Below are 27,193 nucleotides of genomic sequence, written 5' to 3' on the forward strand. Positions count from 1 at the left end.
TTAATAGTATGAATAATGAGCTTCAAACTCCATTGATAAATAATGAGCTGTAGAAGTCAGAAGAAGGCCCTTCTGCAATGAAGAATGCAAGAAAACGCTTTTGGAGTAGGGGCTTCGCCCTGAACTCCATTGATGAATAAAGAGCTGTATTTGTCAAGAGAATGCTTTCTGCAGTGAAAAAAGCAAGAAAACACTTCGCTGAAGGTTGAGAAATGCTGCTTTTTTAGAATTCTCATATATATATGTATATATATATATATATATATATATATATTGTTACGAATCTCACTATCCAGGCTCTCTGCAAACTGCACCATACACCACCAACGTAATGAACTTGACAACTCAGGGCTCCAGAGTAACGTAACACTTTAATAGTTGAATAAATAACAGCCAATACTGTACAATTGGCAACACGTACACTGTACAAATATCTCTCCGATAACACCGTACCGCCGTATTAACTCTTGCACTGGCCTCTCCGTCTCGTTCCGGGCTTGCACTGGGTTCAACAGTTCAGGACTGACTTCACACACTAGGCTCGTTGTGTCGGACTCGATCACAGACCAAGATCAAGACGCCAGTCGTCTCAACTGTACTTGACAGTACTCCGCACTGAACCGTCGTAATGCTCCGTACAGAACCACACCGCTGAACTGTGCTGTAGTCGACCGGACTGTAGTGAACCGGGCTCTGAACCCCTGCCGTGAACCGTCTTGACTGCGACACCTCCCTCTTATATAGGGTCCCTAATGGCCTTCTCGAATCGGACAGCACGCCGCTCGACGTTTCTAGGTGGTCAGATGACTACAACTCTCGTGACGCTCCTGAGCTCTGTTCACGACGTCGATCCTTCCCGGACCGCCGTCGATCCTTCCCGAACCGCCGTGTTGACACTCGTCTCGGCTGACCGTTGTAACTCGTCACGGTTGACCGCTAGTCTAGCGCTGGCCTGGGGCGATTTGCGTCGGCTGACTACACTCACACCATTACCCCCATCTGTGCCACCACCAGGTTTATAACAATATATATATATATATATATATATATATATATATATATATATATATATGTGTGTGTATGTGTACTGTACGTACGTTTATGCATAGGGTTAGGGTTTACTGGGCGTTAGGGTTAGGGTTTGGAAAAAAATCGCCCCCCCCACTCCAAAGTTCTGGATCCGCTAGTGGCTGAAGGTGCTCACTATTAGAGACAAGAGTCACGAGACTGAGATGGATGTTGCCGAAGCCAAGAGCTAATGAAGATGCTGTGCTCAAAGCAGACGCTGTTTTATGTATGTGTGATGTAAATAAACATGAATATCGTTGAGTTGCCTCCCTCAAGTTCTTACAAGTTTATTTTAGAGTATTTGGCACATAGGCACAACTTAGGCCATGTCGTGTCCGTAATCCTTCTCATGTTATTACAATATCTATCTGTACAAGCAAGACTCTACAACAAGGATGCCACTTTTTGTCATCAGTGCATATTCACTGCATATACAACAAAGAAACGCCCTTGTACCTTAGCGAAGTGATCACTCCATAAGTCCCTCAGAAAACACTGACACACAAAGTTTCTAGCAAACAGAACAAGGAAAATGTTTATTTTTACATGGAACATTATAAATTTGATCTAATAGCATTACATTTATTTACAGCATGTTATTTATTGCTTTATATTTATATCCTTAAACAAAGTTTGCTACCAACCATAACTGTGATAGTGGATGTAGTCAAAGTGGATCACAGAGTTTATTGAGCAGTTAATGGTACAGCAGGTTGATAGTCAGCACATGAAATGATAGAAAAGGTGAGGGGGGAAGATAAAAGAGGAAGAAAGAATGAAAGAAAGAAAGAGGAAGAAAGAATGAAAGTTCATCTGTCAACTCTATCTTGGGCAAGTTTGTGTCTACCGTTGTCATGGCAGCTGAGTGTGACGGCGTGCTATAACAAGGCTGATGAGCCACCAGTCGTTTCACTCCAAATCTCACGTCGAAACCTTAAGAGTCTCAGTGAGCTAGGACAGTTATTTTTTTAAAACTAAGTGTTGTATTGTTTTATAATCTTCATAAACAATCATGGTAGGTGTCTTAGACCCTTTTATTTTTGTTGCCAACTTTAAAACTAATTCATATTTTACTATAGCACAGAATGTGGTTAACATTTTGTGTTTGAATTAATTTTGTAATAGGAAAACATTTTGTTACATCTACACTCACTCACACTAATCAGAACTGTCAGATTTGGGTCCATTAAAAAAATGCTCCCTTCCGAAGCAAGTACTTGTACACATTCAAGGGGCCATTCCACAACATCCTGAGATCAGCTCTCACACACTAATATCATAAAATATAAGATAAAAAACGATTAGCTTAAAAACATTCCTAAAAACAAGATTACAAAGAGCGTCTGTGTTATCACACAAAGTCAGAGGCGATCCCCAACGAATTCACCAAAGCCATAATCTTGTTTAGATTGTTTAAAGTTTTAAAGTAATACAATTTTTAAAAAAAATCATTTAGTGTTATAATGAGATAAAAAAAAAGGTCTACTAATGGATGAATGACTCTAGTAACACGGGCCCTACAAGGAGAGGGCACACACACACACACCAGAGTTTCCATTGTATTGTTCAGAACTAGAGACACATTATACAGACATTCTATATTACTATTGTGCGTTATTGCATATTCCTATGTAATACAAGAAAAATTTGAATAGTCAGTGTGTAGTCTTATAATAGGTCGACAGTGCTGTGTTTAAACTTCACTTTGGTGGTGTTTTGTTTTTTCAGCGTGAGTGTATCTCTATCCACGTTGGTCAAGCTGGAGTCCAGATAGGCAATGCCTGCTGGGAGCTTTACTGTCTTGAGCACGGCATTCAGCCGGATGGTCAGATGCCGTCAGACAAAACCATCGGAGGCGGAGACGACTCCTTCAACACCTTCTTCAGCGAGACAGGGGCCGGAAAACACGTTCCCCGCGCCGTCTTTGTGGACCTCGAGCCAACAGTCATCGGTAGGTGTCACTTTAATATTTCTAAATGTCTTTTGTTTTCCTTTCCTATCCTATCTGTTGGACCGTTGGGGCGCCAAATAATATTTGTCCATTCCTCTGTGTCCTTTGTTTTGGATAGAACCTCTTTCAATGGTAGGCCCGTCCATTCTTTTATGTTGTCTTCCCATCGCTTACTCTGTCTGCTATACTTCCTGGTACTGTTTCCTGAAGGAAGGTCTTTGCTAGCACTGAAGACCTTGTAATATGGCCATAGAGTTTTAGTGTCCGTTTTTTTAACAGTATTTAGCAGCTCTTTGTATTAGGATACCAACATTAATATACATACACAGTTTGACTAAGTTAAATGGACACGATTTGAGGGAAGTTCGAGTAATTTGGGTTTATGTTTCTTGATCTTCCCAGCTCTCACTTTTTCGATGAGAATTAGATCTACATAAAACTTAAAAAGAGAGGAATCCAAGTACCGTAACTGATGAATTTAAAGAACTTTGGAAAACTATTAAAGAAACGAAAATGAAAATGTGAATTTTCGGAAAAACTCTAAAATCTATAGCACTTACAGAGATCAACAACAGTCATATTTATTATTAACTCAGTCAGTATTTCTGCTAAGACGCCGTAAGCTAACATCCACTTATAAGACAAAAATACAAGACATGTACCTGATGTAACTCGGAGTCGAAGTTTAGTTAGGGAACAGAGTATTTGAAAAAAAAAACAACACACTTTAATATGATCTAGTTTCTACATAACTCTCAACCCTGCGCAACATTGCAACCTATTTGTTCCCGAAGTATTATCCTTGAAACAGAATATTTTAACACTGCGCAATATATTCGCATTAATTTGTGTTTGGAGATTAAGTTAATATAGTTTCATTAAAATGTGACAGATGAGGTTCGAACCGGCACCTATCGCCAGCTCTTCCATCCCGAGCAGCTGATCACAGGCAAGGAGGATGCCGCCAACAACTACGCTAGAGGTCACTACACCATCGGTAAAGAGATCGTCGACCTCGTTCTTGACCGCATCAGAAAGCTAGCTGACCAGTGTACTGGACTCCAGGGGTTTCTCATCTTCCACTCTTTTGGAGGCGGCACCGGTTCTGGGTTCACCTCCTTGTTGATGGAGAGGTTGTCTCTCGACTATGGCAAGAAGTCTAAATTGGAATTTGCCATTTATCCTGCTCCTCAGGTGGGTGACCTTCAAAGGCGGGTAACTCACACTACATATAATATGCGGTTATAGTTAGCGTAATATGCATATATTTATAACAAACTTCAACTGCCTACAGAAACCTTAGTTCCCATAGTCCAACCAGCTCGAATGGGTACCTGACATTAGTTGGGGAAAGTTAAGGCGGTTGGTCGTTGTGCTGGCCACATGACACCCTGGTTAACCGTGGGCCACAGAAACAGATGACCTTTACATCATCTGCCCTATAGATCGCAAGGTCTGAAAGAGGGAAACTTTACTTTATTTACCATTCTGGAGCTCAGTAAATCTAAAAGCGCAAAATGTATGTTTCTTTAATTATTTGTTAATTAGTTTCTCTTTAATGGCGTTTTCATAAATAAACCATGACCATGAGAATGACCTTTCCGTATATTATTTACATAGTACAATGACAGAGAGAATTCTAGATGCTTTTATTAACAAAACTTTGCATTTTTTTGTCGTAATAATTTTTTAAAATGGGTAATAAAAGTATAATAACTATTTTATAATGCTATGTTATACAAATTCTACAAAAGCAAGGTGTACTTTATCTGTCGTTTTAAAACAACAGAATTAAAAAAAAATGATACATTTCTTTTCAAAACCAGTATTACATTAAAGTGGAAGCTAATAAAGTCTTTAGGAGCACATGATCACGATAGGCCCTAGTAAATTTGTTGGCCCCAAATGAAATAGAAAAAAATGAAAAAAAAAACAACAACATTGGGCACACGTTTCGCTATTTCTTTTCTAAAAAAATATTTTGAGGCCCCCATCAATCAGAGGTCCTAGGCGGATGCCTAGTATGCCTATGCCTAAGGCCGGCCCTGCTGTAGACCTTTACAGTAATAGAGCAATAAATAATTCTTATTCCTTTATAATAAATGTCAGGGTTCTATTCTTGCTTTGCTTTGCCTTTGCTCCTAAAGCTCGTTAGGGGTTACTTAAATACTCAATTACAACTAATTAATACTTGCTTGGCTCATTAAGGGTCACACAAATAAGAACAATTAATACTCAATATACTTCAACTTTAACTCAAGCTATAAATGAAGAACAAAAACACAATTATATCATTCTCAAAGAAACAATACAAACACCAGTCCAGGAAGAGACTATCCAACCTTCCTGGACCGGGAACAAGACCTAACTAACATACTCTTTCGCATATTCAACGAAGACTAAATCATTCAGTTCATAACACGTGCAAGACTATTCACATTCATAACATGTGATTACTTGAACAAGGGGATATAACTATCATACCAAAATATCAAAGTAACATATTCACTCTCGCCATACCTCCCCCTGACAATAAACCGATGCTTTTTTTAAAAAAAGTAAATTTGTATCTTGTAGTAAACTCAATACAGACCGAACAATAGTGTAAAAAAAAACCTTTTTGTGTCCTGTAGATTTCAACAGCTGTTGTCGAGCCCTACAACTCCATCTTGACCACTCACACTACACTGGAACACTCAGACTGCGCCTTCATGGTGGACAACGAGGCCATCTACGACATCTGCCGCCGTAACCTTGACATTGAGCGCCCCACGTACACCAATTTGAACCGCCTCATAGGCCAGATTGTCTCCTCTATCACTGCTTCCCTCAGGTTTGATGGCGCCCTCAACGTAGATCTCACAGAGTTCCAGACCAACTTGGTGCCTTATCCACGTATCCACTTCCCACTGGCCACCTACGCACCTGTCATCTCAGCTGAGAAGGTCAGTCCAGACTTAGATAATTGAGCCGAAATGAGCCTGTTATGATTTGATGCTTTTTATGCTCGTTTAGGATTAAATAAGTACTTTCATTCTTTTTATAATTCCTTCATTTTTAATTATTATTTTTCTTTCATTCATTTTCTTAGAAAATACGAAAAACATGCATATATGTAACCCTGCCGGACCAAGTAAAACAAAGGACGTTTGGGCCACGAGGCCTTCATCAGCCACAAAACAAACAAAAAATAACAAACAATTAACACAAAATAGTCTTAAGTTAACTTATCTGTCCGATGTTGTTCTCTATCGAGGCAGAAAAGAAATGAGCTACGCTGGTGTAAAAGCGCGGGAAAACGGAAGGGGGCGGAGATGTCAGGCAAAGATGGGAAAAGGGGTACCGTAGTGTTAGTGCCCATTCATTTTCTTATATGAAAAACAAACAACATCTTGTTTATTTAATTATTTTGTCCTTTCTTTCTTCTATACTTTCTTTATTCTTCACACTTTCTTTCTCGTTTTTCGACTAAAGGAAAACGGCTGATCAACTATAAAACTTTATCTCTATTGAAGATTCTTATTCCCATTGTTGATATTGCAGTGTTATATATGACTACGGAAGCCCAGTTGCAACCTGCATATTTTTCCCGCACCTAGTTGAGACCATTCGTCTCAACACTGACCTGCAACGTCACAGCCTATGGGCAGTTTGGACCAATAGCTCGTTTTCTCTCGTACAGACCTGTGACGTGGCAACGAGTTATTGGTCTAAGCTACCCCAGGTAGTCGAGATATTTAGGATGGGTGGGGATAGATATTTAAGGTTGCTTATGGGGTTCTTCCTATGGTTTCTCTACAATTGCTACAATTGTATTTATTTGTGTGGTAGTGTAGTGGTACACTGCACCGTGACAGTTGCTAGGTTTCAAATATTATTATAAACTTTATTTTCGTGATCAATTATAGGTTTCAGCCTAAAGTATGTGTATCACACAATCCTCTTCAAAACTTTATATAAGCTTCCAATAGGCTAACAACATTGTCTATTTAAATCTTTAAATTAAAACAAAATTAATGTTTTCATCACACTATTTGAATCATGATGTAATAACTTAAGGGAGGCAACTCAACGAGACTTAGATGTTTAATTACAAGAAGACATGACAAACACATAGGACATCTGCCTTGAGCACAGCATCTTCATCTCAGCTCTTGACTTGGGCGGAAATCGTTCTCACTTCCCATGTCAACATCCTTCCTAGTCTAGTTTCTGGCAGTGCGCACCTTCTGCGCTATCTTGAATGGCAGTGCGCATGGCAGAGTTATAACAATATTAAGAGTTACATCCCTTTGACTGTGTTATTGAAACGAATCTTTTAAAATCTTCAAAAAAGTGTGTGTCTCTACTGGTACTTAATCATTTTGCACCAAGGCTTATCATGAACAGCTGTCAGTGGCTGAGATCACCAACGCCTGCTTTGAGCCAGCCAATCAGATGGTCAAGTGTGACCCACGTCATGGAAGTTACATGGCCTGCTGTATGTTGTACAGAGGTGATGTTGTCCCCAAAGATGTCAATGCTGCCATTGCCACCATCAAGACCAAGAGAACCATCCAGTTTGTTGACTGGTGTCCAACTGGTTTCAAGGTAAGAGACAGTCTCATGTTTCATAATGAACTTTCAACATAACAAAAATAAAATAACGTTAAGTTTCTCCTTTGAGATCTAGAGGTTTAACGATGTGGTCGTGAAGCCAGCACAACGACCTGTCTTATTTTACTTTACCTTACATATATATTTTTTTAAAATGTCAGTTACAAATATGTTGGATTCAGTGTTGCCCTGAAAATATTCAAACTCAAAACCCTTCAGTTCTGAAGGCAAGGACGTTCCACGGCACAACTGTGTCCAGTCTGTGTCCTTAATAACTGTAGCAATTATTAAAAAGAAACATCAATTTACTATAATATATTCAGTAAAACAATACAATATTGAATTCAATAACAACAAAATCAAGGCTATACGATGCCTCTTGAAGAAATATAAATGCCAGCTTGTGGATATCAGTTGATACAATCGTACTGTTGTCTCCACTCTGTGACAAGCGAGCTTAAGACTACGTTTGAAACAGTTACTGTTGTCTTCCACCAGGTGGGTATCAACTACCAACCCCCAACTGTTGTACCAGGAGGTGACCTAGCCAAAGTCCAGCGCGCAGTCTGCATGTTGAGCAACACCACAGCCATTGCCGAGGCGTGGGCAAGACTTGACCATAAGTTTGACCTGATGTATGCAAAACGTGCTTTCGTCCACTGGTAAGTTCTTTAACGCAGTCTTATTATCTCGCCCAAGGAAATGTCTCAGGTTGCTCTTAAAGAAGCAAAACGTGTGAAACATTTGACCTGACCCTTGTGTAAGAATATGTCATTAATAGAATTTTACAATACCTATCTATAGCAGTATAGATATTACAGAGTATATATTCTATATTATTATTGTGTTGTCTATACACCTGTACGTGTACAATATTATAAGCCTTATTACTGCATTTCACAATCTCTTGTAAAAGAAATGTGGTATTTAAGTGATGTAAGAATGTCATTGAATTTTATAATACCTAACCCAAATCTAATATATATAAAGTACTAGCCATATGTTACCCGCGGCTCGCGGGTCTCAATATGCGTGTCACTGATATAGTATATTAGAATAGTTTGTGGGAAGCGTGTCAAGAGGCTGTATGTATGTATGTATGTATGTATGTATGTATGTATGTATGTATGTATGTATGTATGTATGTATGTATGTATGTATGTATGTATGTATGTATGTATGTATGAATGTATGTATGCATGTATGCATGTATGTATGTATATTACATCATGTACTACATTTTGTTTGGCCGGCGGATGTATTTTTGTTACCTGTGTACGAGAGAAAAAAGAGATTCTTGTGCATCAGACTATTTGACAGTTTATATGCTAATGACTGTGTGTGTGTCTCTCTCTCTGTAGGTATGTGGGTGAAGGTATGGAGGAAGGTGAGTTCTCGGAGGCTCGTGAGGACTTGGCTGCCCTGGAACAAGACTACGTGGAGGTTGGAGCGGACTCTGTGCAGGGTGAAGGGGAGGAGGAAGGAGAAGAGTATTAAAATCTAAATTGAGCACTTAACACATGAAGATTCCAACATCTGAACAGCCTACATCTAAACACCCAACACCTGATTACCCAACATTTAACCATTCAGCACCTGATCACCCAACAATTGAACCTGAACATCTTCCCCAGCTGATCACCCAACACCTGAACACCCAAAATCTAAATACCCAACACCAGAAAACCCAACAACTGAACACCCAACACAGTGGTTCTTACTTGGATAATACTTTCATTAAATCCAAGAAATAGCTGTTATTTTTGACGACTTCTTTAACCTGTTTTCGAGGTGCACGGAGTGACAGATTTTGGTTTGAGAGAAAACAAATGATGTCCAAGATTCTCTTTAGATAGTCTGTTTATTCTTTCCCCAGTCTTTAATTAAATTTTGCGCCTACTTAAAACTTTTTCATAAGAGAAACAATGCCTATATAAGTTAAATTTTGAAACAGTCTCTCATTCTGACTTTCTCACCTACTACCTTTAAAGCTGTACCATTGGGTATAATGACACATTTACTTTATTTTTAATCTTCTACAAGACATTCATATTTTATTGCTCATTGAAAATTGAATATACATATAAAAGATGAACAATGTGCTGCATTTTTAGAGCAATGCTCTATCAACTAAGCTACCCAACCACACTACTTCTATGTGTGATATTTTAGCTTGAAATCGATGTTTTTTAACTTGAATGTTAGACTTGGTATTTGACCACCTTAGACTATAAAGAACGTGTGAATTATCCGATGCTTTGTAACTACATCTTACCAATTTTCCTGTTACGTACGCTATTTAATTTGTTTTCTTGGGTACACATACTTTACATAATTTGCAATGCAACACAAATAATAAAGATGGAACTGGAGCGCCACGAAAACGTTTTGATCTCTATGAAGAAGACATTGTATTTTATGTTCTTTTCATTTTACAATATAGCTTCCAAGCTGAGGAACAACTTGTCTTATTGGCTCTTATTGTAACAAGACAAAACTACAACAAAACCTTTTTTTTAAATAGATGCTGCCAACTTTGATTTTTTTGTGTGCCCCAAACTAGTGATGGTCCAAAAACTTAGATGAGAAAAATGTGACGGGCCATAATATAAAAAAAAAAATACTGTAATTTGTATGAGATCAAAGACTATTAAAATTTTGCTTATGCTATGTATCAACTCAAGCTGCGAGTTAAAGCAGTTATTCTCAAGCGTAAAATGAGTTATTCTTCGTTAATCTATTTCTGCCGCAGATTTGTCTAGACTGAGCATAAATATATGAAAATGCAAACAATGCACAAATTATTTAAACCTGATAGTACATTTAAAAAAATAGAATTTGACAAGACACTTATAGAAACTAATATTGGAATATTTAGAAATAGTTGTTTGAAATTATTATTTTTTAAATGTTCCTTCTTCCCAAGTGCTATTAGAGCATAGAATTGGTTGCCTGAGCCAGCCAGGAAAATCAGTGACTTGGCAGAATTAAAGTAATTGGTTAACATGCATGACTAGATGCATGACGCATAGGACGTAATCAACTTCTTTTTTGAAATAACGTCAGTGTTATATAAGATAAGATAAGAGATGGTTGAATCTCATAGACTTACGATATCGAAACAATGACCCCCTCACACACACACGCACACACTAACACAGATTCCCCCTACTAAAACAATGAGCAAAAACAAATAATTTCATTTCTAAATTATCTTTATTCATCTATTATTTATGTCTAAAAGGAAACATTAGAAATATTGATTTAAATGATTCAGTTGAAATAATCATTAGAAACATATTGATTCAAATGATTCAGTTGATACAATCATGTGCTCACAATCAATGACATACTTTGATCCCTAGTGCACATGTCTCCTGTACGCAAGAGTTCTTACACGTGACTATTAAAACAAAAAGTAGGTCACTGTTAAATTCTCAAATGTTTATATATCAACCAATCGCAAAGAGGTTTTGCTCGTCAACATCAACAGTAGAGAAAGGGGAATGAATTCACTTCTTTGTTCCCCATGTAACAGTAGAGAAAGGGGAATGAATTCACTTCTTTGTTCCCCATGTAACAGTAGAGAAAGGGGAATGAATTCACTTCTTTGTTCCCCATGTAACAGTAGAGAAAGGGGAATGAATTCACTTCTTTGTTCCCCATGTAACAGTAGAGAAAGGGGAATGAATTCACTTCTTTGTTCCCCATGTAACAGTAGAGAAAGGGGAATGAATTCACTTCTTTGTTCCCCATGTAACAGTAGAGAAAGGGGAATGAATTCACTTATTTGTTCCCCATGTAACAGTAGAGAAAGGGGAATGAATTCACTTCTTTGTTCCCCATGTAACAGTAGAGAAAGGGGAATGAATTCACTTCTTTGTTCCCCATGTAACAGTAGAGAAAGGGGAATGAATTCACTTATTTGTTCCCCATGAAACTTCACATAGTTCATGTGACTTATTTCCCCATATGTCTCAGAATTCAGAAGAAAAGGTAACTTTCTATAGTAAACGTGTAGTCTATTGGCATATAGGTCTAAGCTGTAAGGTAACCTTATACAGGAAATGTGTAGTCTATTGGCATATTCGAGTAACAAATGTAGGAACAGTCATATAAATACCAGGGTTCTCAGAGGGTGCTTGCTTGTGTGAGTGAGAACGAAAGAATGATGAGTAAGGGAAAAATTCAGAGAGAGAGAGAGAGAGACAGAGAGAGAAAGGGAGAGAGGGGGGGGGGAGAATAGTTGATGGGGATTATATAAGAACAATAATACGAAAGCCAATTGATTGAAATATAAACTCTAACCCTTTATCGCGTCGTAACGTCTGACAGAGTGTTTGGGCATAGATCAATAGTTTCTATGGTGTGAACCCTAAATAATTGAAAGTTGTGCAATACAAGCACTACAGCTTTGTGGTCAGTTGAAAGGGACAGCTACATGCTATTTAAAATCAATGCTGAAAGAAACATAATTCATCTTGTAGAAGGAATACTACTGTCAGCAGTTGTCTGCCTTCGTCTCTAATAAGAATTCAGCTTTAAAAATGTGTTCATGGCAAATGAAGTGACTTTAACACACTTTCAACTTTCATTCACAAATCATTGTGGAAAAAAAAAAGAAAGTAAAAAAGTCTAATAGATATCTATAAAAAGATGAAAGTGGATGCAAACAGAACTAAGAATCTTAATAAGAAAAGTTGTACTGAGTAAGTCTAATCATGCCATTAATTATTACTGCAAGGTCTTTGCTGAAATATACTGTTCATTTAGATTAGATTTTGTAGTTTGATAATTAGAGGTAGGAGTACTGCTTAAATTACTAGTAAACAAAGATTAAAACATTAGCTCTGGATCTTTGTTTTACTGTTGTAAGCCTAATGCACACACCATAACATTATAATTTATATAGAAATTATATTTTGACAATTAGTTACAGAATCGTTAATTGCCATCTGGAAATATATATATATATATATATATATATATATATATATATATATATATATATATATATATATATATATATATACATTTAAAAAATATAGGTTTTTGATTTGATTTGTTGATTTGAGGCACATCGGCACAATTTAGGCCATGTCGTGCCTGCAGTCCCTTAAGGACTACTCTCTCTCTCTAAACAACAACAGTCATATAATTAAAATCAAGGCCTATATGTTCTGAAGATCAGTTAGGAAAAACAGCCTGCCACCATGTATAAGTATGCTTACTGATAATACAGAAATTTAAAAAAATGGTTATTTAATCGCATTGTAATCTGAGACCTCAATAAACAACTAGAAGAAACAGCAATTTTCTGAAATGGGGGGAAATTCAAGAACAGAATTTCTGTGATTTTTCTTTGAACTCTAGATCCTCACGATGTTTTGTGTCTCAACTTAGATCTAGAAGAGTGTGAGAGCTGATTGGCAGTGTAAAAATGTCACTTTTTGTAAGTTTTAATTCACGTAGCTGACGTTGACCTCGCTAACAGACATGAAGAATCGATTAGTTAGGAAGATATTCCTCTTATTGACCTGGTGCATTGCGAATCATTAATGAGTGAACTGACCTGATTCATTGAGCTGTATTAATGAATGACATGAATAATGAATTGATGCTGAGACAGAAAACAGCATGAACAATACACGCATTCTATTCAGCTGAGATAAAGTGTCACAATGGGTCTATCTCGATTGGTCTATCTTCGGATGAACTGTCTCAATGAATAGATCTTCAAATAAAGTGTCTCAGTCTATCTTCAGATAAAGTGTCTGGCCTTGAAATTTAGCAGAGGCTGTTTTATTTTTTAAATTTATTTATACTTTTTGTGTTTAAGATAAAATGATATAAATCAACTAAGAGAAGAAATTGAGATTAAAAAAATTTTAAAGTCAAATATAAGTTAGGACTACCCTAGTTCTGTTTTTTTATTTATAGTACTTTGAAAAAAATGATTTCATATAGCTTATGCTTATAGCATGCTCAGTGCGCTATGGGCCAATCTCTTTTGCAGACCACTGGGGGAAAGGGGGTATCTAGGAGAAGATTCCAGTGCTACCTTTAGGCGCCCATTAAACACAATTTTGTTCGAGTCGAGTGTCGAACCCAAGCCCTCTTGATAGGTAGCCAAGCAGTTCAAGCCTCTCAACCACAGATTTCACTTGTGGGTTGAGACTATTATTGTTTGGTAAAGCCACTGATTTATTTTAAGCGGAGTGATTTATTCAGCTACAATCTTGTTTGGTACTATACAGAAAGCGTTTAAAACTTCCGAAATGCTTTTAAGACTAGCTTGCTTTAACTGCCTAGCAGCAGGCGGCTTCCAAACGAGACAGACGGAGATTTATTATAAAGGCCACGGCATACATATTTGAGACTAAAAGGAAAGTTACTGTCGAAGACAGACGTAGACGGACACAGAACCTAAACCGACCACCGGCAGACAATGGTTTTGTTTTTGCTAGATATGGCAAAATATGTAGACCACAGCTAGGACTGCGTAGATATGACGTGAGCGTCCAAATAAAAAGCTGTTAGTGTTTTGGAGGGAAAAAAATATCTAGGGAAAACTAAAATTCTTTTTTCAATCTGTGTACTAGTACAAATATCATATGAATCAAATGATAATGAAGGCTAACTAGGATCTATTGCCATAATTGATAAAAATCGAGATGTAGATATACTTTTGAATGTTTAAACAAATTTAAACTAAAAAATAAAATACAAATGTAGAAAAAAAATGAATGTAGATAGAATATAAATGGTTAAAGCAAAAGTTTCCGCATCTAAGAGAGTGATCATTTGTTCAATGTACATAATCACTTTGTTCAATGTACATAATCAACTAAGATGTCTTTCAATAAAAACATCTACTCGAATGCATTAACTGTGCTTTTATTTCAAAGCACATAGTCGACAATCATGAAAAAGTTGTGTTCACAAGTTCTGGAACAGAAACATAGGCATGTTTAATTAGAGGTCACTTAGACTATATATTTAATTAGAGGTCATTTAGCCTATTTTTAACCAAAGTAATTCAGAAAATTTTGATGAGTTACCCACCAAATGAATTAAAATGATTCTGATTCGATCTATTCATGTACTAAAATTTTGATTTGAAGCAATCAACTCGATGTAAATTAAGTTATCAAAATGTTGTTTTTTTGTGTGTGTTAAAGCTTCAATAATTAAATACTGTGCATAATATAATTTGCCTTCAACACAATGCTTACTGGCATAAAACCTATAACATGAAATGGTGAACAGGTAGTGAACTGGTTCTATGTCTCAGTGAAAGTCAATATTTCTCTAAGACAACGTTGCCTTGACCTAGACCTTGCTCTACAGATTTCCTTCTCCTAAGTCCAACCTTGCTACTTGATTTTACCCCTATACCTCCGTTTTTGGAGTGTCGAAGTGGTTTATCTTCTGTGGAGACAGGTCCCATTGGAATGACAAAGTCCCTATTCTCGTTGGTATCATATGTGGGCGTGGATGGCAGGACGTACGACTGGGAGTCGTCTTCTGGTTGGGGAGCAGAAGGCAGAACGCCACCTCCAGAACGCCAGAGACCCCCATGCTCACTTGGTGGAGGGATTATGCTAATGCTAGGTAAGGGTCCCTGGCGGGTTTGCAGGTGCTGCTTGGCCACGTCAATGACGCTTTGGCGAGATGACATGAGCTGTTTCTGTAGCTGTTGGTTGGATGAAGCATTCTTTTTGTAGTCAAAGATAGGATCTTTGCTGGGGATGTTCAAACGTTGGAATGCTTTACTTAGAATGTCCTTCTCGTTTTTAAGGTTTGAACCCTGGTTCCAGTCGGCTGGAAGCGGTGGCCTGAAAGATCCTGCCGCAGACGTGGATGCTTTCAAAGAGTTATGTTTGACTATGTTGCCTTCAGACCAGAATCTTTCGTGCGAATGGGCTCTGTGGCGCCCTCTGGGCCAAGTGCTTGATAACTGCTCGTTCTCAACAATTAAAGAGGCTACTGGGTGAGTCGGAGACGGCTCTTGGCTTTTAGAATGATTGACCCGTCCACGACCTCCACCTTGAATTTGTTGCTTTAATTGTTCTTCGATTTTATGAACCTCCACGCGAACTTCATGCTGTCCTGGCTTAAAGAAACGGTCTGCATTATCTTTACTATTCTTAGAAGCGGAGTCCTTGCTTTTTCTTCTCTCCATTTTCTCAGACTTTTTGCGCATTCTTTCCTCCTTATCTTTTTGGATCGGGGCGTAGATCTCATGAATTTCTTTGGCGTACTGACGGACTGTTCCCAAAAGGTCCGAGAGACTTTCAAGGCTTAAGTCTTCATCGTCTTCGTCTCCGCTGTGGTCGTCTTTCCGGTTTCTGAGTCTAGACGGAGAGTGTGGCCGCACGTGATGGGCATCGGGAACAGAGAGCGATGACGGAGATCGTTCACTACCAAGTTTGTGTCTTGATTTGTCCACATGCGATGCAGACTTTGTCAAGCTTGATGGAGGTCTCAGAGCGGACAGTCTTTCAGCCTCCAAGTGTTGCTCTTTAATTTCAGACGCCCAGGTCTGGATCTCTGATGTCAAGTCATTCTTTTTACGATCTTGTGATGGATGAATTGCTGTTTTATTCAAAGAGTCTGAATTAAAATGTGAGTGTCCGTGCCTAGAGACGGATCTAATCTCTACAAGTTCTATTTCATTACCGTGACCAGTTGGCGACGGACATCTGACGGCACCAATATCTTCACTATAGTTCTGTAACAACTCGCGAACACTGTCTCCAGAATTACCGCTATGGGTGGCGTGATCCAAAGCGGTGTGCCCGTCATTGTCCTTGACTTCTATATTAATGGACACAACACCAGTCCTCGAGTACTCCATCATAGTTCTGACAACCTCATCATGACCAAGAGCAGAAGCATGCATCAGCGGCGTCAAGCCATTCCAGTCTGTTGAGTCAGAATTAATAGATTTCTGTTGAATATCAAAGTATATACGTCAATTAACAACATAATCAACCCGTTGAAACATTACTATTAAAGACATATCTTTTGCACATAAAATTGTTTGTATAAATTTAAAAAGATGATTGTTAATCAGGGCCGGTCTTAGGCCACTGCAACCTATGCGGCCGCAGTGGGTCCTGCACTTTCATAGGCCCCGCGCGAATTATAGGAGTAAATTAATAAAATAAACCATTTAAACTTATTATTAAAGGGTTTCTGGAATTCTACTGAAATAGTAAAATATACGAAAAAATCTTGAAAATCTCCTGAAATTATTAAAATCTCCTGAAAACCGATGCTAATCTCCTTAAAAACAGATAAAATTGTCATTTCCGGGAGTCATTCAGTACGGAAAACGCCAATCCTACTAGCAATAAAAAAACAGCTTGTCAGCTTGTATTTAATAAAAATGTAATAATAAGTTTAATTTTAACCAAAATAAGAAGTTCACATGCTTAATGTACTTTGATAGTCACTGGCATACAAATGTAGATCTAAATCTATCTCGACCTTTAAAAAAAACAACACCAAAAGTTATATTTTGCTAGTCGATAGTTAATCTAAAAGGAAGATTTGATTGTTTATCGGCTTTTTGTTGGAAAACTACTATCTACTGTGGATGGCTCGTAATGCTAATGTTACAGTGATTTTGTACTTAGTAAAGTCTGAATAAAATGCAAAAATGAATTTAGTTTCTAATACAAAATATTATTTTTTTTTACTAATTATCCTTATCACAATCCAGAATAGGCCCCGCGCTACCCGTTTCGCATAGGGCCCCGCAATCTGTAGGACCGGCCCTGTTGTTAATGTTTTTAATATGGCATCGCTTTATTATAACGTAATATGTAAATAAAAGAACACATAATGTACACAATTCAAAAAGTTATATAAACAAATCAAACTAATTGACTATGTAGATCAATGGCCCAGACTGGACCACAGCCAGACCAGTTATAGGTGGATCAGAATATATGACTACAAATAGTTGAACTATTTTACTTTTGGAACTATCCCCATCAATATAAATCAAATTAATTTCTTAGCGTCTCAATGACGATCAGACTTTGTTGCCATGTCTTCTCATGAGAAGCTCAATGTCAGAGCAGACGCCTAAAAGAAAGCCAATTAAGTTCTTGTACTAAGAAGATGGATGTCACACAGTAGTGACAAAGTAAGTGACCTAGCTATGAACTGAGTGTCACATTCTGGTGTTTTAAGAATGGCTGCCTGGCAGTAAGGTATGCGCTTGATCGTCATCGATTTCGAACTCACGCCCTACCATTACCCGCCGTCCAGCACGACATTGGAGCTACGATGTAGCAATGTTCATTCTTTGAAGGAACAACTAAAAACTTTCAAGTAATTTTTTTTTTAAATCGACCAGCGAAGAAAAATTCGTTCAAATAAAAAAAATTTGATAAGTTGATGTAAACTGAAGAACCCTTCGTATGTGTGTTGCTATACTCCAACATGTCTAGAGTAGCGCCATCAGTAAAATACCAAAACTTATAGACACTTCAGGACAATAGGTTAAAAAGTAGTGGATAAAAGATCTTTATAAAACACTAAACAATAACTAACAAATAAAAAAAAAAAAACAAAAACTAATAAAGTATCCAGAAAGACACAAAGATAAAAGCACATTTCTTATTGTAAATGCTGGCCCCTATTGGCACCAGAACACCCTCTTCCCTTTTAGAGCATGGAACGGATTGTCTGAATTGAGCCAGAAACACCAGCTTACACATGGATACGAGTAGGACGTAATTATCTTCCTTTATGACTTATGAAGAAGCGTCTGTAATTTATAAGATAAGATTGCAATTCAGTTTGCTTAAGCTAATATGTAACCTACATGAGAACAGAATTATCTTACCACAAGTAGAAAATGTCATCACTCTACAATAGAACACCCTTTACATTAAACAGCACACAGTCAATAAACATGATTGATTGTCACCGTGCCCGCAACAGCACATACATTCTAGAAACGACGAACACAATAAAAAAACATAAACATTGATTAATTGCCCTTTAGGACTTGATTGGAGATCAGCTTCCTGCCACAAAGGAAGAAACGAGATGGCTCCTTTAACTTCCAGTCACCTGCGTAGAAAAATTGAAGCGTTTTAAAAAAGGAGTTGTCGTTCCTTCCCTTGTGATGACGTATTCTATGTGGGTGATGTCGATACCGCGATATCGCCTCCTGCTAGTAATGACCATCGATTAGCAATCCTACATCAAAGACGCTTATGGATTATCTATCTTAACTATTGACGGAATAACGTGTGAAATTATTTTGTCTGGAAAGCAATCACTAAAAAAAATAACAAATATATATTTTTTTTAGATGATTTCCTTCAAAAAAAAATAATATCACCAAATAACAGTCGAGGCATTGTATATTGGCCCGTGACCAAACTAAATTTAAACCAAACAATAATTCAAGAAATAGGCTTTCCCATAACTGTTTAAATATAAATATAAAGGTCTCATTTGAATAAGATTAAGTGTTACGATAATTAACAATTGAAATACTTAATAAAATATATTATTGAAAGCATAGTCAGCTTAACAAACAATTAGTTGGAGAAAGTAAAGACGGTTGGTTGTCGTGCTGGCCACATGACTACCTGCTCTTTAACCGTTGGCCAAAGAAACAGATGACCTTAACATCATCTGCTCTATAGATCGAAAGGTCTGAAAGAGGAATCATCTTAGTTATGGACTACAAGAGCACACGTTGAAGGCCTTAAAGACATTTTCAAAGCAGATTTTGTTATTAACGAGCTAGAATAGTTATCTAATATTTTGATCACTTAACATTTCTTTCCACCTTGCACGATTTCCAAAGTCAACGTTTGGGCAACCATTTCTGTTAAAGAAAAATCCTACAGTTGAAGAAATTTACTGCAAGATTTAAGTTTTCTGAAGAGTTTCTCATTATCCAAATATTAAAATGATTTAAAACATATCTTACAATAAATCTCATCAAGTTTAGGCCACATAGGGTGACATAGGCCAGTGAGAATTGATTGAATAGCACACGATTTGTGAGCTAACGGACGAAGCGAAATACAGGAACATAACAGGGCATAACGAACTAGAAAAGAATTGACCAGGCAAACCATTAGGTCACATTCTTAAACCATTTATCAAAAGTAATTCTCATTGTAAAAAACCAACACTGGCAACTAAATTCGGAATAATTATCATATGTACCAGTATCGATATTTATATATTTCTGCCTGAGTCCTGCCACTAGATTAGTTCTCGGTCGCTGCATCGATTTTATCGACTGATTACAGGGTAGAGATCGAACCCTCCTAGGGAGCCTTCCTTGACTAGCTGTACTCCCGGTGTTGGTCTTTTGTTGTCTGCTCCGCGATTCAGGAAATCAATAGATCGAAACACTGGTGTTGCCGCTGTGTTTGTGATGTGCCCAGCATCGCCTTCATCTTTATGGGGAGGGAGGGCTTTTAAATGGCGGAGTCTTAAAACAAGGTGGGAGTAAATTGAACGGAGGAAGAGGGAGCAGGGTTGTTTTTTTTTACATTTTTTTTATAATCTTTTTTCTCTCAGGTATGATTTCAGGAAACGAATGTGTTTGGATTAAATATATAGGTTAGGGTACCGACTAGTGGATTAGATCGAGGCCAGGTCACAGGTCTTTACAACGTGGCAACAAGCTATTGGTCTAAACTGCCCACAGGTAGCGATGTTGTAGGTCAGTGTTTAGGCCTTCCATGATGATTGGTCTCGATTAATTTCATTAGATGGTCAATGCCCAAGTCATTTTTTTTTTTTAAATTTAAATCTTCTTACGGAAGTTTTATTTTATACATGTCTAGGGGGAGCTACCATTTCTTACAAACGCCGCCATTAGGTGGCGACAAGGATAGTGTTCAAAACTATAAGAATTGGCAGGAAATTACAAAATAAGCAGCCTCGAACCAACTTGTTTGAAAAAATGAAGATATGGTTTGGTATCTAGTGGTGGGGGACTTATAACCATCGGATAAATTCACTGAAATTAATGGAAAGACAGTTCCAGAATGAAATAACTGTTACCTTGCAGTTATACCTGAATTATCAAAGGATATAGAAGCAGAGAAAGAAAAACTAACACAGAAGATTGAGAATAAAACTAAACTACACAAGTCTCAGAAAGCAAAGAATATTGCCCCCAAGAATAGGTCTACTTTATCAAGAGACCAGTTTGAAATAGCGCTCGAGAAATACTCATTGGTGAACATCTGATCTGGAAACCACTGTGCTATTCATGTCATGTTTGACTACTGTAGTTATTTGGGGATCATTCAGTCTTACTGATGACGGCGAAGAAGAGAAATGGGTACTCCCTTTACTCTGTGTATTGGCTAATACAATTATGACATTCAAGAACGAGGCCAAAATATATTTGAAAAAAAAAAAAAAGATTGAATTTCTATTATTAAATTGAAATAGTCATTAATGGAAATTAAACTATAAAAAAATTCTTTAGTTTACTATTAACTTCAATGGCTTGGAAATGTACAATCTACTTCACCAGAAAACTGTCAAACATAATATATATTAAAGCGGTGTTAAATTATAGTGAATGCTATGCACTACACAATCATATAAAGGGGTAATGTTATACCATTAAAAAGTATTCTATTTTCATCTCTTTGTATTGACAAATGCTCTATAAAACACTCCAGCAAACATTTTCTCCCAAAATTCCTACCGACCAATGTCTCGAACGTGTGGATTACATGCAAATACGTTAAAGTCTCGGTGATTTAAAATCAGAGTAGTAGATAATTATGGAAGAATACTTTTTAAAAAACTTGCGCCTGTTAAATTGATTGTATATCGAACAGATCGGAGGGCCTACACTCACCGATCTATGTATCGTGTGTGTTTCAACAAGCTTCCAATCTGTACTTAGCTTCAGTCAAATATTAGCAGTACTAAAAGCTTTCCCAAAATGGAAACATCAGATAGACAAACAACGCAAACAAGAATTTGAAAAGCTCACACAAATAAAGTTAAACAGTTGCCCTAATTGCATGGTAGTTTCTATTTTCTATAGCAGGCCTATTACGTCCTGGTAGAAGTACGTCCGACTCAAAGATCAAAACCACTGTGATCGTTACTGGAATATTATTGTTACTTTGTAGTCCGTAAGTCCTATTAGGACATGTTAAACAGATCGAAACTCAGCTACACAGAATAAGGCATTCGCCTTATAATAGAGAAAATAATACATTTGAATAGAGGAACAGTGTCTGATAATATAATACCGGAACTCAACCACAGATATTGAATGCAGTCAACGGTGGTTGAGGGGCAATCGCTTGGCTTCCGAACCTGGGGTCCTGGTCGAATCTCGGGGAATACAGGGATTTTTGAATTTCTATATTTTTAGGTCGCCCTTAAATTCACCCATCTCTAATGGGTTCCCAACTTTAGTTGGGGAAAGTAAAGGCGGTTGGTCGTCAAGCTGGCCACATGACACACTGCTCATTAACCGTTGGTCATAGAAACAAATAACCAATACATCGTCTGCACAATAGATCGTAAGGCCTGAAAAGGAAACTTAACTTTTGCAAACAACTGTGTGATTCAGAATAAACATGAAACAATGCTTTATAAAATGGAAATCCCCACACTAACAAAGACGCTAAAGAATGATGGTGTCTGCTTTCTCTTCAATCTATGACATCACCTTTAGTTTACATCAGCAGATACACGAAAACCTTGGCCCTGCTCTTCATCATTGTCCTTGAACTCACTGGCCCACAAGGCACTTATTATATTTATGGTAGTGGTTGTCTTTAGTTTAAAAGCGTCTATATAGACATCCTGGTAATTACAATGACTAATTATGTAGTCAATAAAAACAACAACAACGTTAGACATTTTCCTGTCACTTTTTCTGCAGTTTCAATTTTCAATCTTAAAACATACGTTCTCCTTGCAATCATCTTTAACAACAAAAATGACTTCACAAAATATAAACGATTTAGGATGACTCTGTACAGTGTACACTATAAATATATTGTAGTTACAACAGTTTTAGTTCTCTTTTCTCTATTGCTTTTCCTTCGTTCACATTCCCATAAAGTTATTAGATACAAAGAGGGTACGCGACGATATGACGCTAGCCGTTTTGACGCAGCCTTTATGGCGCGAGAGGTTCTAAAGATAATTTAAAACACCTTTTTTACTGTTTTTTGTTTATAATTCCCCCCCCCCCTTTTCACTTTTTCATCCCCCAGTCCCGTGACAAAAGTTTTAATAATTTTTACTATTTCAGAAATGCATATTGCATAGCTTGTTTTATGATTCTACTACCCACTACTCGTGATTCGCTACGTTGAAATAGTTGATGGCTACATGTTGTTTTTTATTGGCTGGAACCCTACTCCTTACTTTTGGGCTACCCCCAAACATATTTGTGACTCGTACACTGTAGAATCACTTTCCGCCATTCCAAAAGAAAGTCTTAAATGCACTCTTATTCAGGAATGCAGCTCAGTGTATACTTTTGTGCTCTAAAATATTTGCATTTAACCTTCATTAAAACGTATTGGACAAAGAAACCCTCGTGGAAAACATTAATTGGAAAAATTCATTTCTAGTTTGAAAAGTAATTATTTTTTTTAAATATCTAGTAAGTAGTAACTAGCTACATTTTTTTTATTTAAGTGGGGAAATTAATAATCAGTGAGGAAAACATCGATTTGAGTAAAATGACAGGGAGCTAGGGAGTTGGCATATTTATAGATAGAGATAGAGGGTCTGTGTGCACCACGTATTGTTAATGATCATTATAGATAAGGATTCTGTCCACTAAAAAAGCTATACAGAAAGGAAATATTGTATAAATCATTGGTCATTGACAAAATGGGTTTTTAGAAAGTTCCTATTTTTGTTCTTTTACACAACACACAAATCAAAAACTTTCCTATTTATGCCAGAAAAAGCCTAAAGATTAATTTTGGTGCCGTGTAGCGCAGAGACTTGACCAGGTCAGCTTACCTGTTCTAGCAGACGTTTCACGCTGTCTTTTTGATTTAGCGAGCAGGCGAAGGTCAAAGGGCATTTTCTTCGATTGTCCGCCTTGTTGACGTCAGCGCCAGCTTTGATCAGCTGATCAATGACGCGTGCTCTGGCATCTTCATTACTAATAAACACCATAGACGCGATCAGGGGTGTCCATCCAGAGGTGTTCGTTTCGTTAGCATCACATCCGGCTTCCAGATACAGTGTGACCTGTGGGGGATTTTTAAAAAAATTACTATCCAAAAGTATGTTGGTTATATAATGTTGTACATACTGCATACAGTGCGAAACCAAATATCTAATAATGAAATTTCACTCCAGATTGAAGAATAAAATGACATCAACTCTTCAAAACCAAATGATATGGCGAAAACAGTTTGGAGTTGGACAATTATGTTATATTCCATAGAAACTCTAGACTTATTTCCACACTTAGTAAAACCCTAAGCAAGAAAAGAATTCTGATAATAAACAATAACCACAATTAGTTTTTGAATCAGAATACCTTCACCTTCACCTATCCTCTAGTCTGTTGAACCGTTGGGGCACCATATAAAATCTGTTAACCGTCCTTCTCCATTCCTCTCTGTCTTTTGCCTTGGATAGAATTTGATTCTTTGATGTTGCCTTCCCATAGCTTCATTTGTCTTCCTCTTCTTATCCTTCCAGTACCGTTCCCTGAAGGAAGGTCTTTGCGAGCCCTGAGGACCTTGTGATGTGGCCATAGAGTTTGAGTTCACGTTTTTTGACACTGGTTAGCAGGTCATCGTGGGGTTCAATTGCTGTATTAATCCTGTTTCTAATCTCTTCATTCGTGATGCGGTCAGTCAGAATAGTCAGATTCAGAATAAGGAGGGGAAAAAGGTTCAACTCATTCTCTAAATTAAACCGAAAACTTTCATTTAACCAAACACTATATTATCATTTAGTCTAGCAGAGGGCAAGTTATATCTTGGCCTAATGTTGACATTTTGTACCACTACAATGTACTCAAAGGTAAAAATACACTTTAATTAGGGCCTAGGCCTAATACAACATTGAGTTAGGGCCTAGGCCTACTCGGATTATTAGTCAATGATTTTGTCCAAGAAACCACTAGTGAGATAAAAGTGGGACAGGATTGTTTGTCAAGCGATAAATCCCTAGACTGCCGAAGCGACGCGAGGCTCCTGGATTCAAATCCCATTTTAATATATCTCTAATTTAATTTAAAGATTCTGTTTAATTAGCTAAACTTTAACAGTCTGAATATCAGGACAACACATGCAAGTATATTGATTGAATAAAACTATGTATTTTGTATATAGGTTATTACCCTACTATTTCATTGGCAGAATACACCCTAGTAATTGCTTGAAATAGATTTAGTTTGAATCTTTTCTCTGGATCAATATAGGCCTACCGTGAAATGGTTCTTTCTACTGAAACTATTCTTCCATTCCCACCCTGTAGGCTATGAATCGCAGTCAACTAAACTAGAAAAGAACTTACAAACTAAAAACAAAATAACTAAGAAAATACTCAGAAAGATAAAGGCGAACTTCTTATTCTATATGCTAGGACTAATTCCTACACGTGCTCCTTCTTTCCTAGAACCTTTAGAGCATAGAATGGATTGCCTGAATCAGCCAGGAAAACCAACGACATTATCAAAGCTTAAATCTCTAATTAGTATGACGTAATTGCCTTCTCTTTTGAAGTAACGTCTGTAATTTATAATATAAGATAGAAGATGTGGATTGCTTTACTCTAGCAATAATATATAATAATAACAATAGAACACTAGTGCTGTAACATGGAGTCGTTAAACCATCTAATGGTATTTAGTTTGCTCCATCCCTTTAAGGCATTTTATGGGATGTATACATGTCAATCTATTTCAATTGGAAACTTGGTAGACTTTGTCAATTTAATATTCACTCCCGGCCTCCCGCCTCCTTTTCCGTGGAGTCTTGATCCGGGGATGAAGTTACTAGTGATGAAGTGACCTGGGATGAAGTGAACCAGGATGAAATGACCGGGAACCCTCTTTTTAAATCGTACAATGCCAGTAATATCTTATAGTTTAACGAATAAAGAAGGAATGTCCTCCGAACAGTCGTCACGAGAATCCCGAGTTCTAACCATACCGTCCTGCAAGAGGTATATGCTAGTCTAATAATCGTAATTGTCGTAATACAAACAAATACAACAATATAAGATTAAGTGTTTTTGCTAGACCTACCTGTCGAAAATTATTTTGCTTAATAGCATCCACTAAAGGGGTCGACAGCGACATCATGTTACAGGATTAAGAACATTAATCTATATGACTCTGTTCTTTGAGAAATAATAAAACAGGATTATCGACTTAGCATATGCTATACACTCTTTGTAGTTTTAAATCCAATTTACAATCAAATTTTCTTTCTGTATAAAGCCTTTACTTGTCATTTAATAATCAAACACTTTTATGATGCACTATGACTACAGTATAATTTCAAGCCAAGCTTTACAATGAGATTATTAAATATAGACACAATTGTGTCCTATTACACACACAAAACAATAAAAGCAATCATTGAAACCCTGCTGTGTCGCTCTCCAGTGAAGACGTTAATAAATATTTGAAAATATTGCTTACAATGTTGTGGAATCTCGTTCAGACTCCACGCGCAGGGCAGCGCGTGCCGTTGAGTTCCCGCCGTTGTATCGTCTGCAGCTCACAATCAAATTGTCGTCTGCCTGGCCATTTCTTTTATTTTCATAACAACCCTCCAGTTCTCCCCGCTCTCAGATTTGACAGGAGAATAATAACGAATGTGCGTGCATTTGTGTCAATATCAAATTTACTCTTTTATTTATTCCAATTATTTTTGTGAGATCGAATGAAGCAAAAATCAATAATTTCCCAACGCAGTCTTTGGAGCTAACATAAGGTCAACAAATATAGTTACAGTTAATCTTAGAAATGTGTGCTAGTAATTTTAACAATTTGGATTTTCAGTTCTAAATAATTGTAGGCTACCTATAGCCTATTTTTTTTTCAATAAAATATATTTGACTTAGGCCTACATTATTTGGGAAAATGGTATTACTTTGATTTCAAGGTCTAACGCCTTCAACATGCTTGATAAAAAAACAACGGCTTCTTTTAGTATTTTTAAAGTTATTCTTTTTATTTTTCTAATATGGTATGTATTCTGGAACCACATAACCAATAGCCTACTAATAGGAATAAAACTTTTTTAAAACTAATAAAACAGTTTCAGTTACGCAGGAGTTTATCTTGTAAGCTCTAGCATGACTAATATTAAAATCCGATTTTGCTATAATCTTCATCATGCTCATAATAGGTACAAAGACCATATAGACCTTTTTATGATTCTCCAACTAATCTTTAGTTTTTAAAATGTTAATTATGTAGCCAATGAGTTGGTGCATAACGTAGGCTATTGTTTGAGTACGACTGAGCCATAGTAACTTTCTACTCATTAGTGTTCTTAACCTCCCTAATTCAGCATTCGACTGAGCCACAGGGGCCTTCTACTAACTCGT

At 37.1% G+C, this 27,193-nt stretch overlaps 2 protein-coding genes across 3 annotated transcripts; one reads left to right on the forward strand and one right to left on the reverse strand.

Annotated features, from left to right (window-relative positions):
• Positions 1-1,943: 1,943 nt before the first annotated feature.
• On the forward strand, positions 1,944-9,987 carry LOC106074779 (tubulin alpha-1A chain-like). Its single transcript, XM_056031310.1, has 7 exons — positions 1,944-2,083; positions 2,797-3,019; positions 3,912-4,213; positions 5,653-5,964; positions 7,394-7,609; positions 8,114-8,277; positions 8,977-9,987. Exons 1-7 carry the CDS (start codon positions 2,081-2,083, stop codon positions 9,110-9,112), a joined length of 1,356 nt encoding a protein of 451 aa, XP_055887285.1. The 5' UTR covers positions 1,944-2,080; the 3' UTR covers positions 9,113-9,987.
• Positions 9,988-12,791: 2,804 nt separating this feature from the next.
• On the reverse strand, positions 12,792-26,230 carry LOC106074780 (uncharacterized). 2 transcript variants are annotated; one of them, XM_056031307.1, is made up of 3 exons: positions 25,881-26,230; positions 23,633-23,866; positions 12,792-16,568 (listed from the first exon to the last, which is right to left on the reverse strand). In XM_056031307.1, exons 1-3 carry the CDS (start codon positions 25,935-25,937, stop codon positions 14,916-14,918), a joined length of 1,944 nt encoding a protein of 647 aa, XP_055887282.1. In that variant the 5' UTR covers positions 25,938-26,230; the 3' UTR covers positions 12,792-14,915. The 2 variants fall into 2 exon arrangements, with proteins under 2 accessions (XP_055887282.1, XP_055887283.1); XM_056031308.1 differs by lacking the exons at positions 23,633-23,866; positions 25,881-26,230 and adding an exon at positions 18,480-18,570.
• Positions 26,231-27,193: the final 963 nt, after the last annotated feature.

The sequence above is a fragment of the Biomphalaria glabrata genome, chromosome 5 (assembly GCF_947242115.1).
Source record: "Biomphalaria glabrata chromosome 5, xgBioGlab47.1, whole genome shotgun sequence".
In the NCBI taxonomy this organism is placed as follows: domain Eukaryota; kingdom Metazoa; phylum Mollusca; class Gastropoda; family Planorbidae; genus Biomphalaria; species Biomphalaria glabrata.

Bases quoted from the DNA above. Each gene is read 5' to 3' on its own strand.
- LOC106074779 (XM_056031310.1), top strand. The intron at 7,610-8,113 runs GTAAGAGACAGT...GTCTTCCACCAG, and splicing joins GGTGTCCAACTGGTTTCAAG to GTGGGTATCAACTACCAACC. The intron at 8,278-8,976 runs GTAAGTTCTTTA...CTCTCTCTGTAG, and splicing joins AAACGTGCTTTCGTCCACTG to GTATGTGGGTGAAGGTATGG.
- LOC106074780 (XM_056031307.1), bottom strand. From the start codon at position 25,937: ATGATGTCGCTGTCGACCCCTTTAGTGGATGCTATTAAGCAAAATAAT. The intron at 23,867-25,880 runs GTAGGTCTAGCA...AATCCCCCACAG, and splicing joins AGCAAAATAATTTTCGACAG to GTCACACTGTATCTGGAAGC. The intron at 16,569-23,632 runs GTAAGCTGACCT...GATATTCAACAG, and splicing joins TGAAACGTCTGCTAGAACAG to AAATCTATTAATTCTGACTC.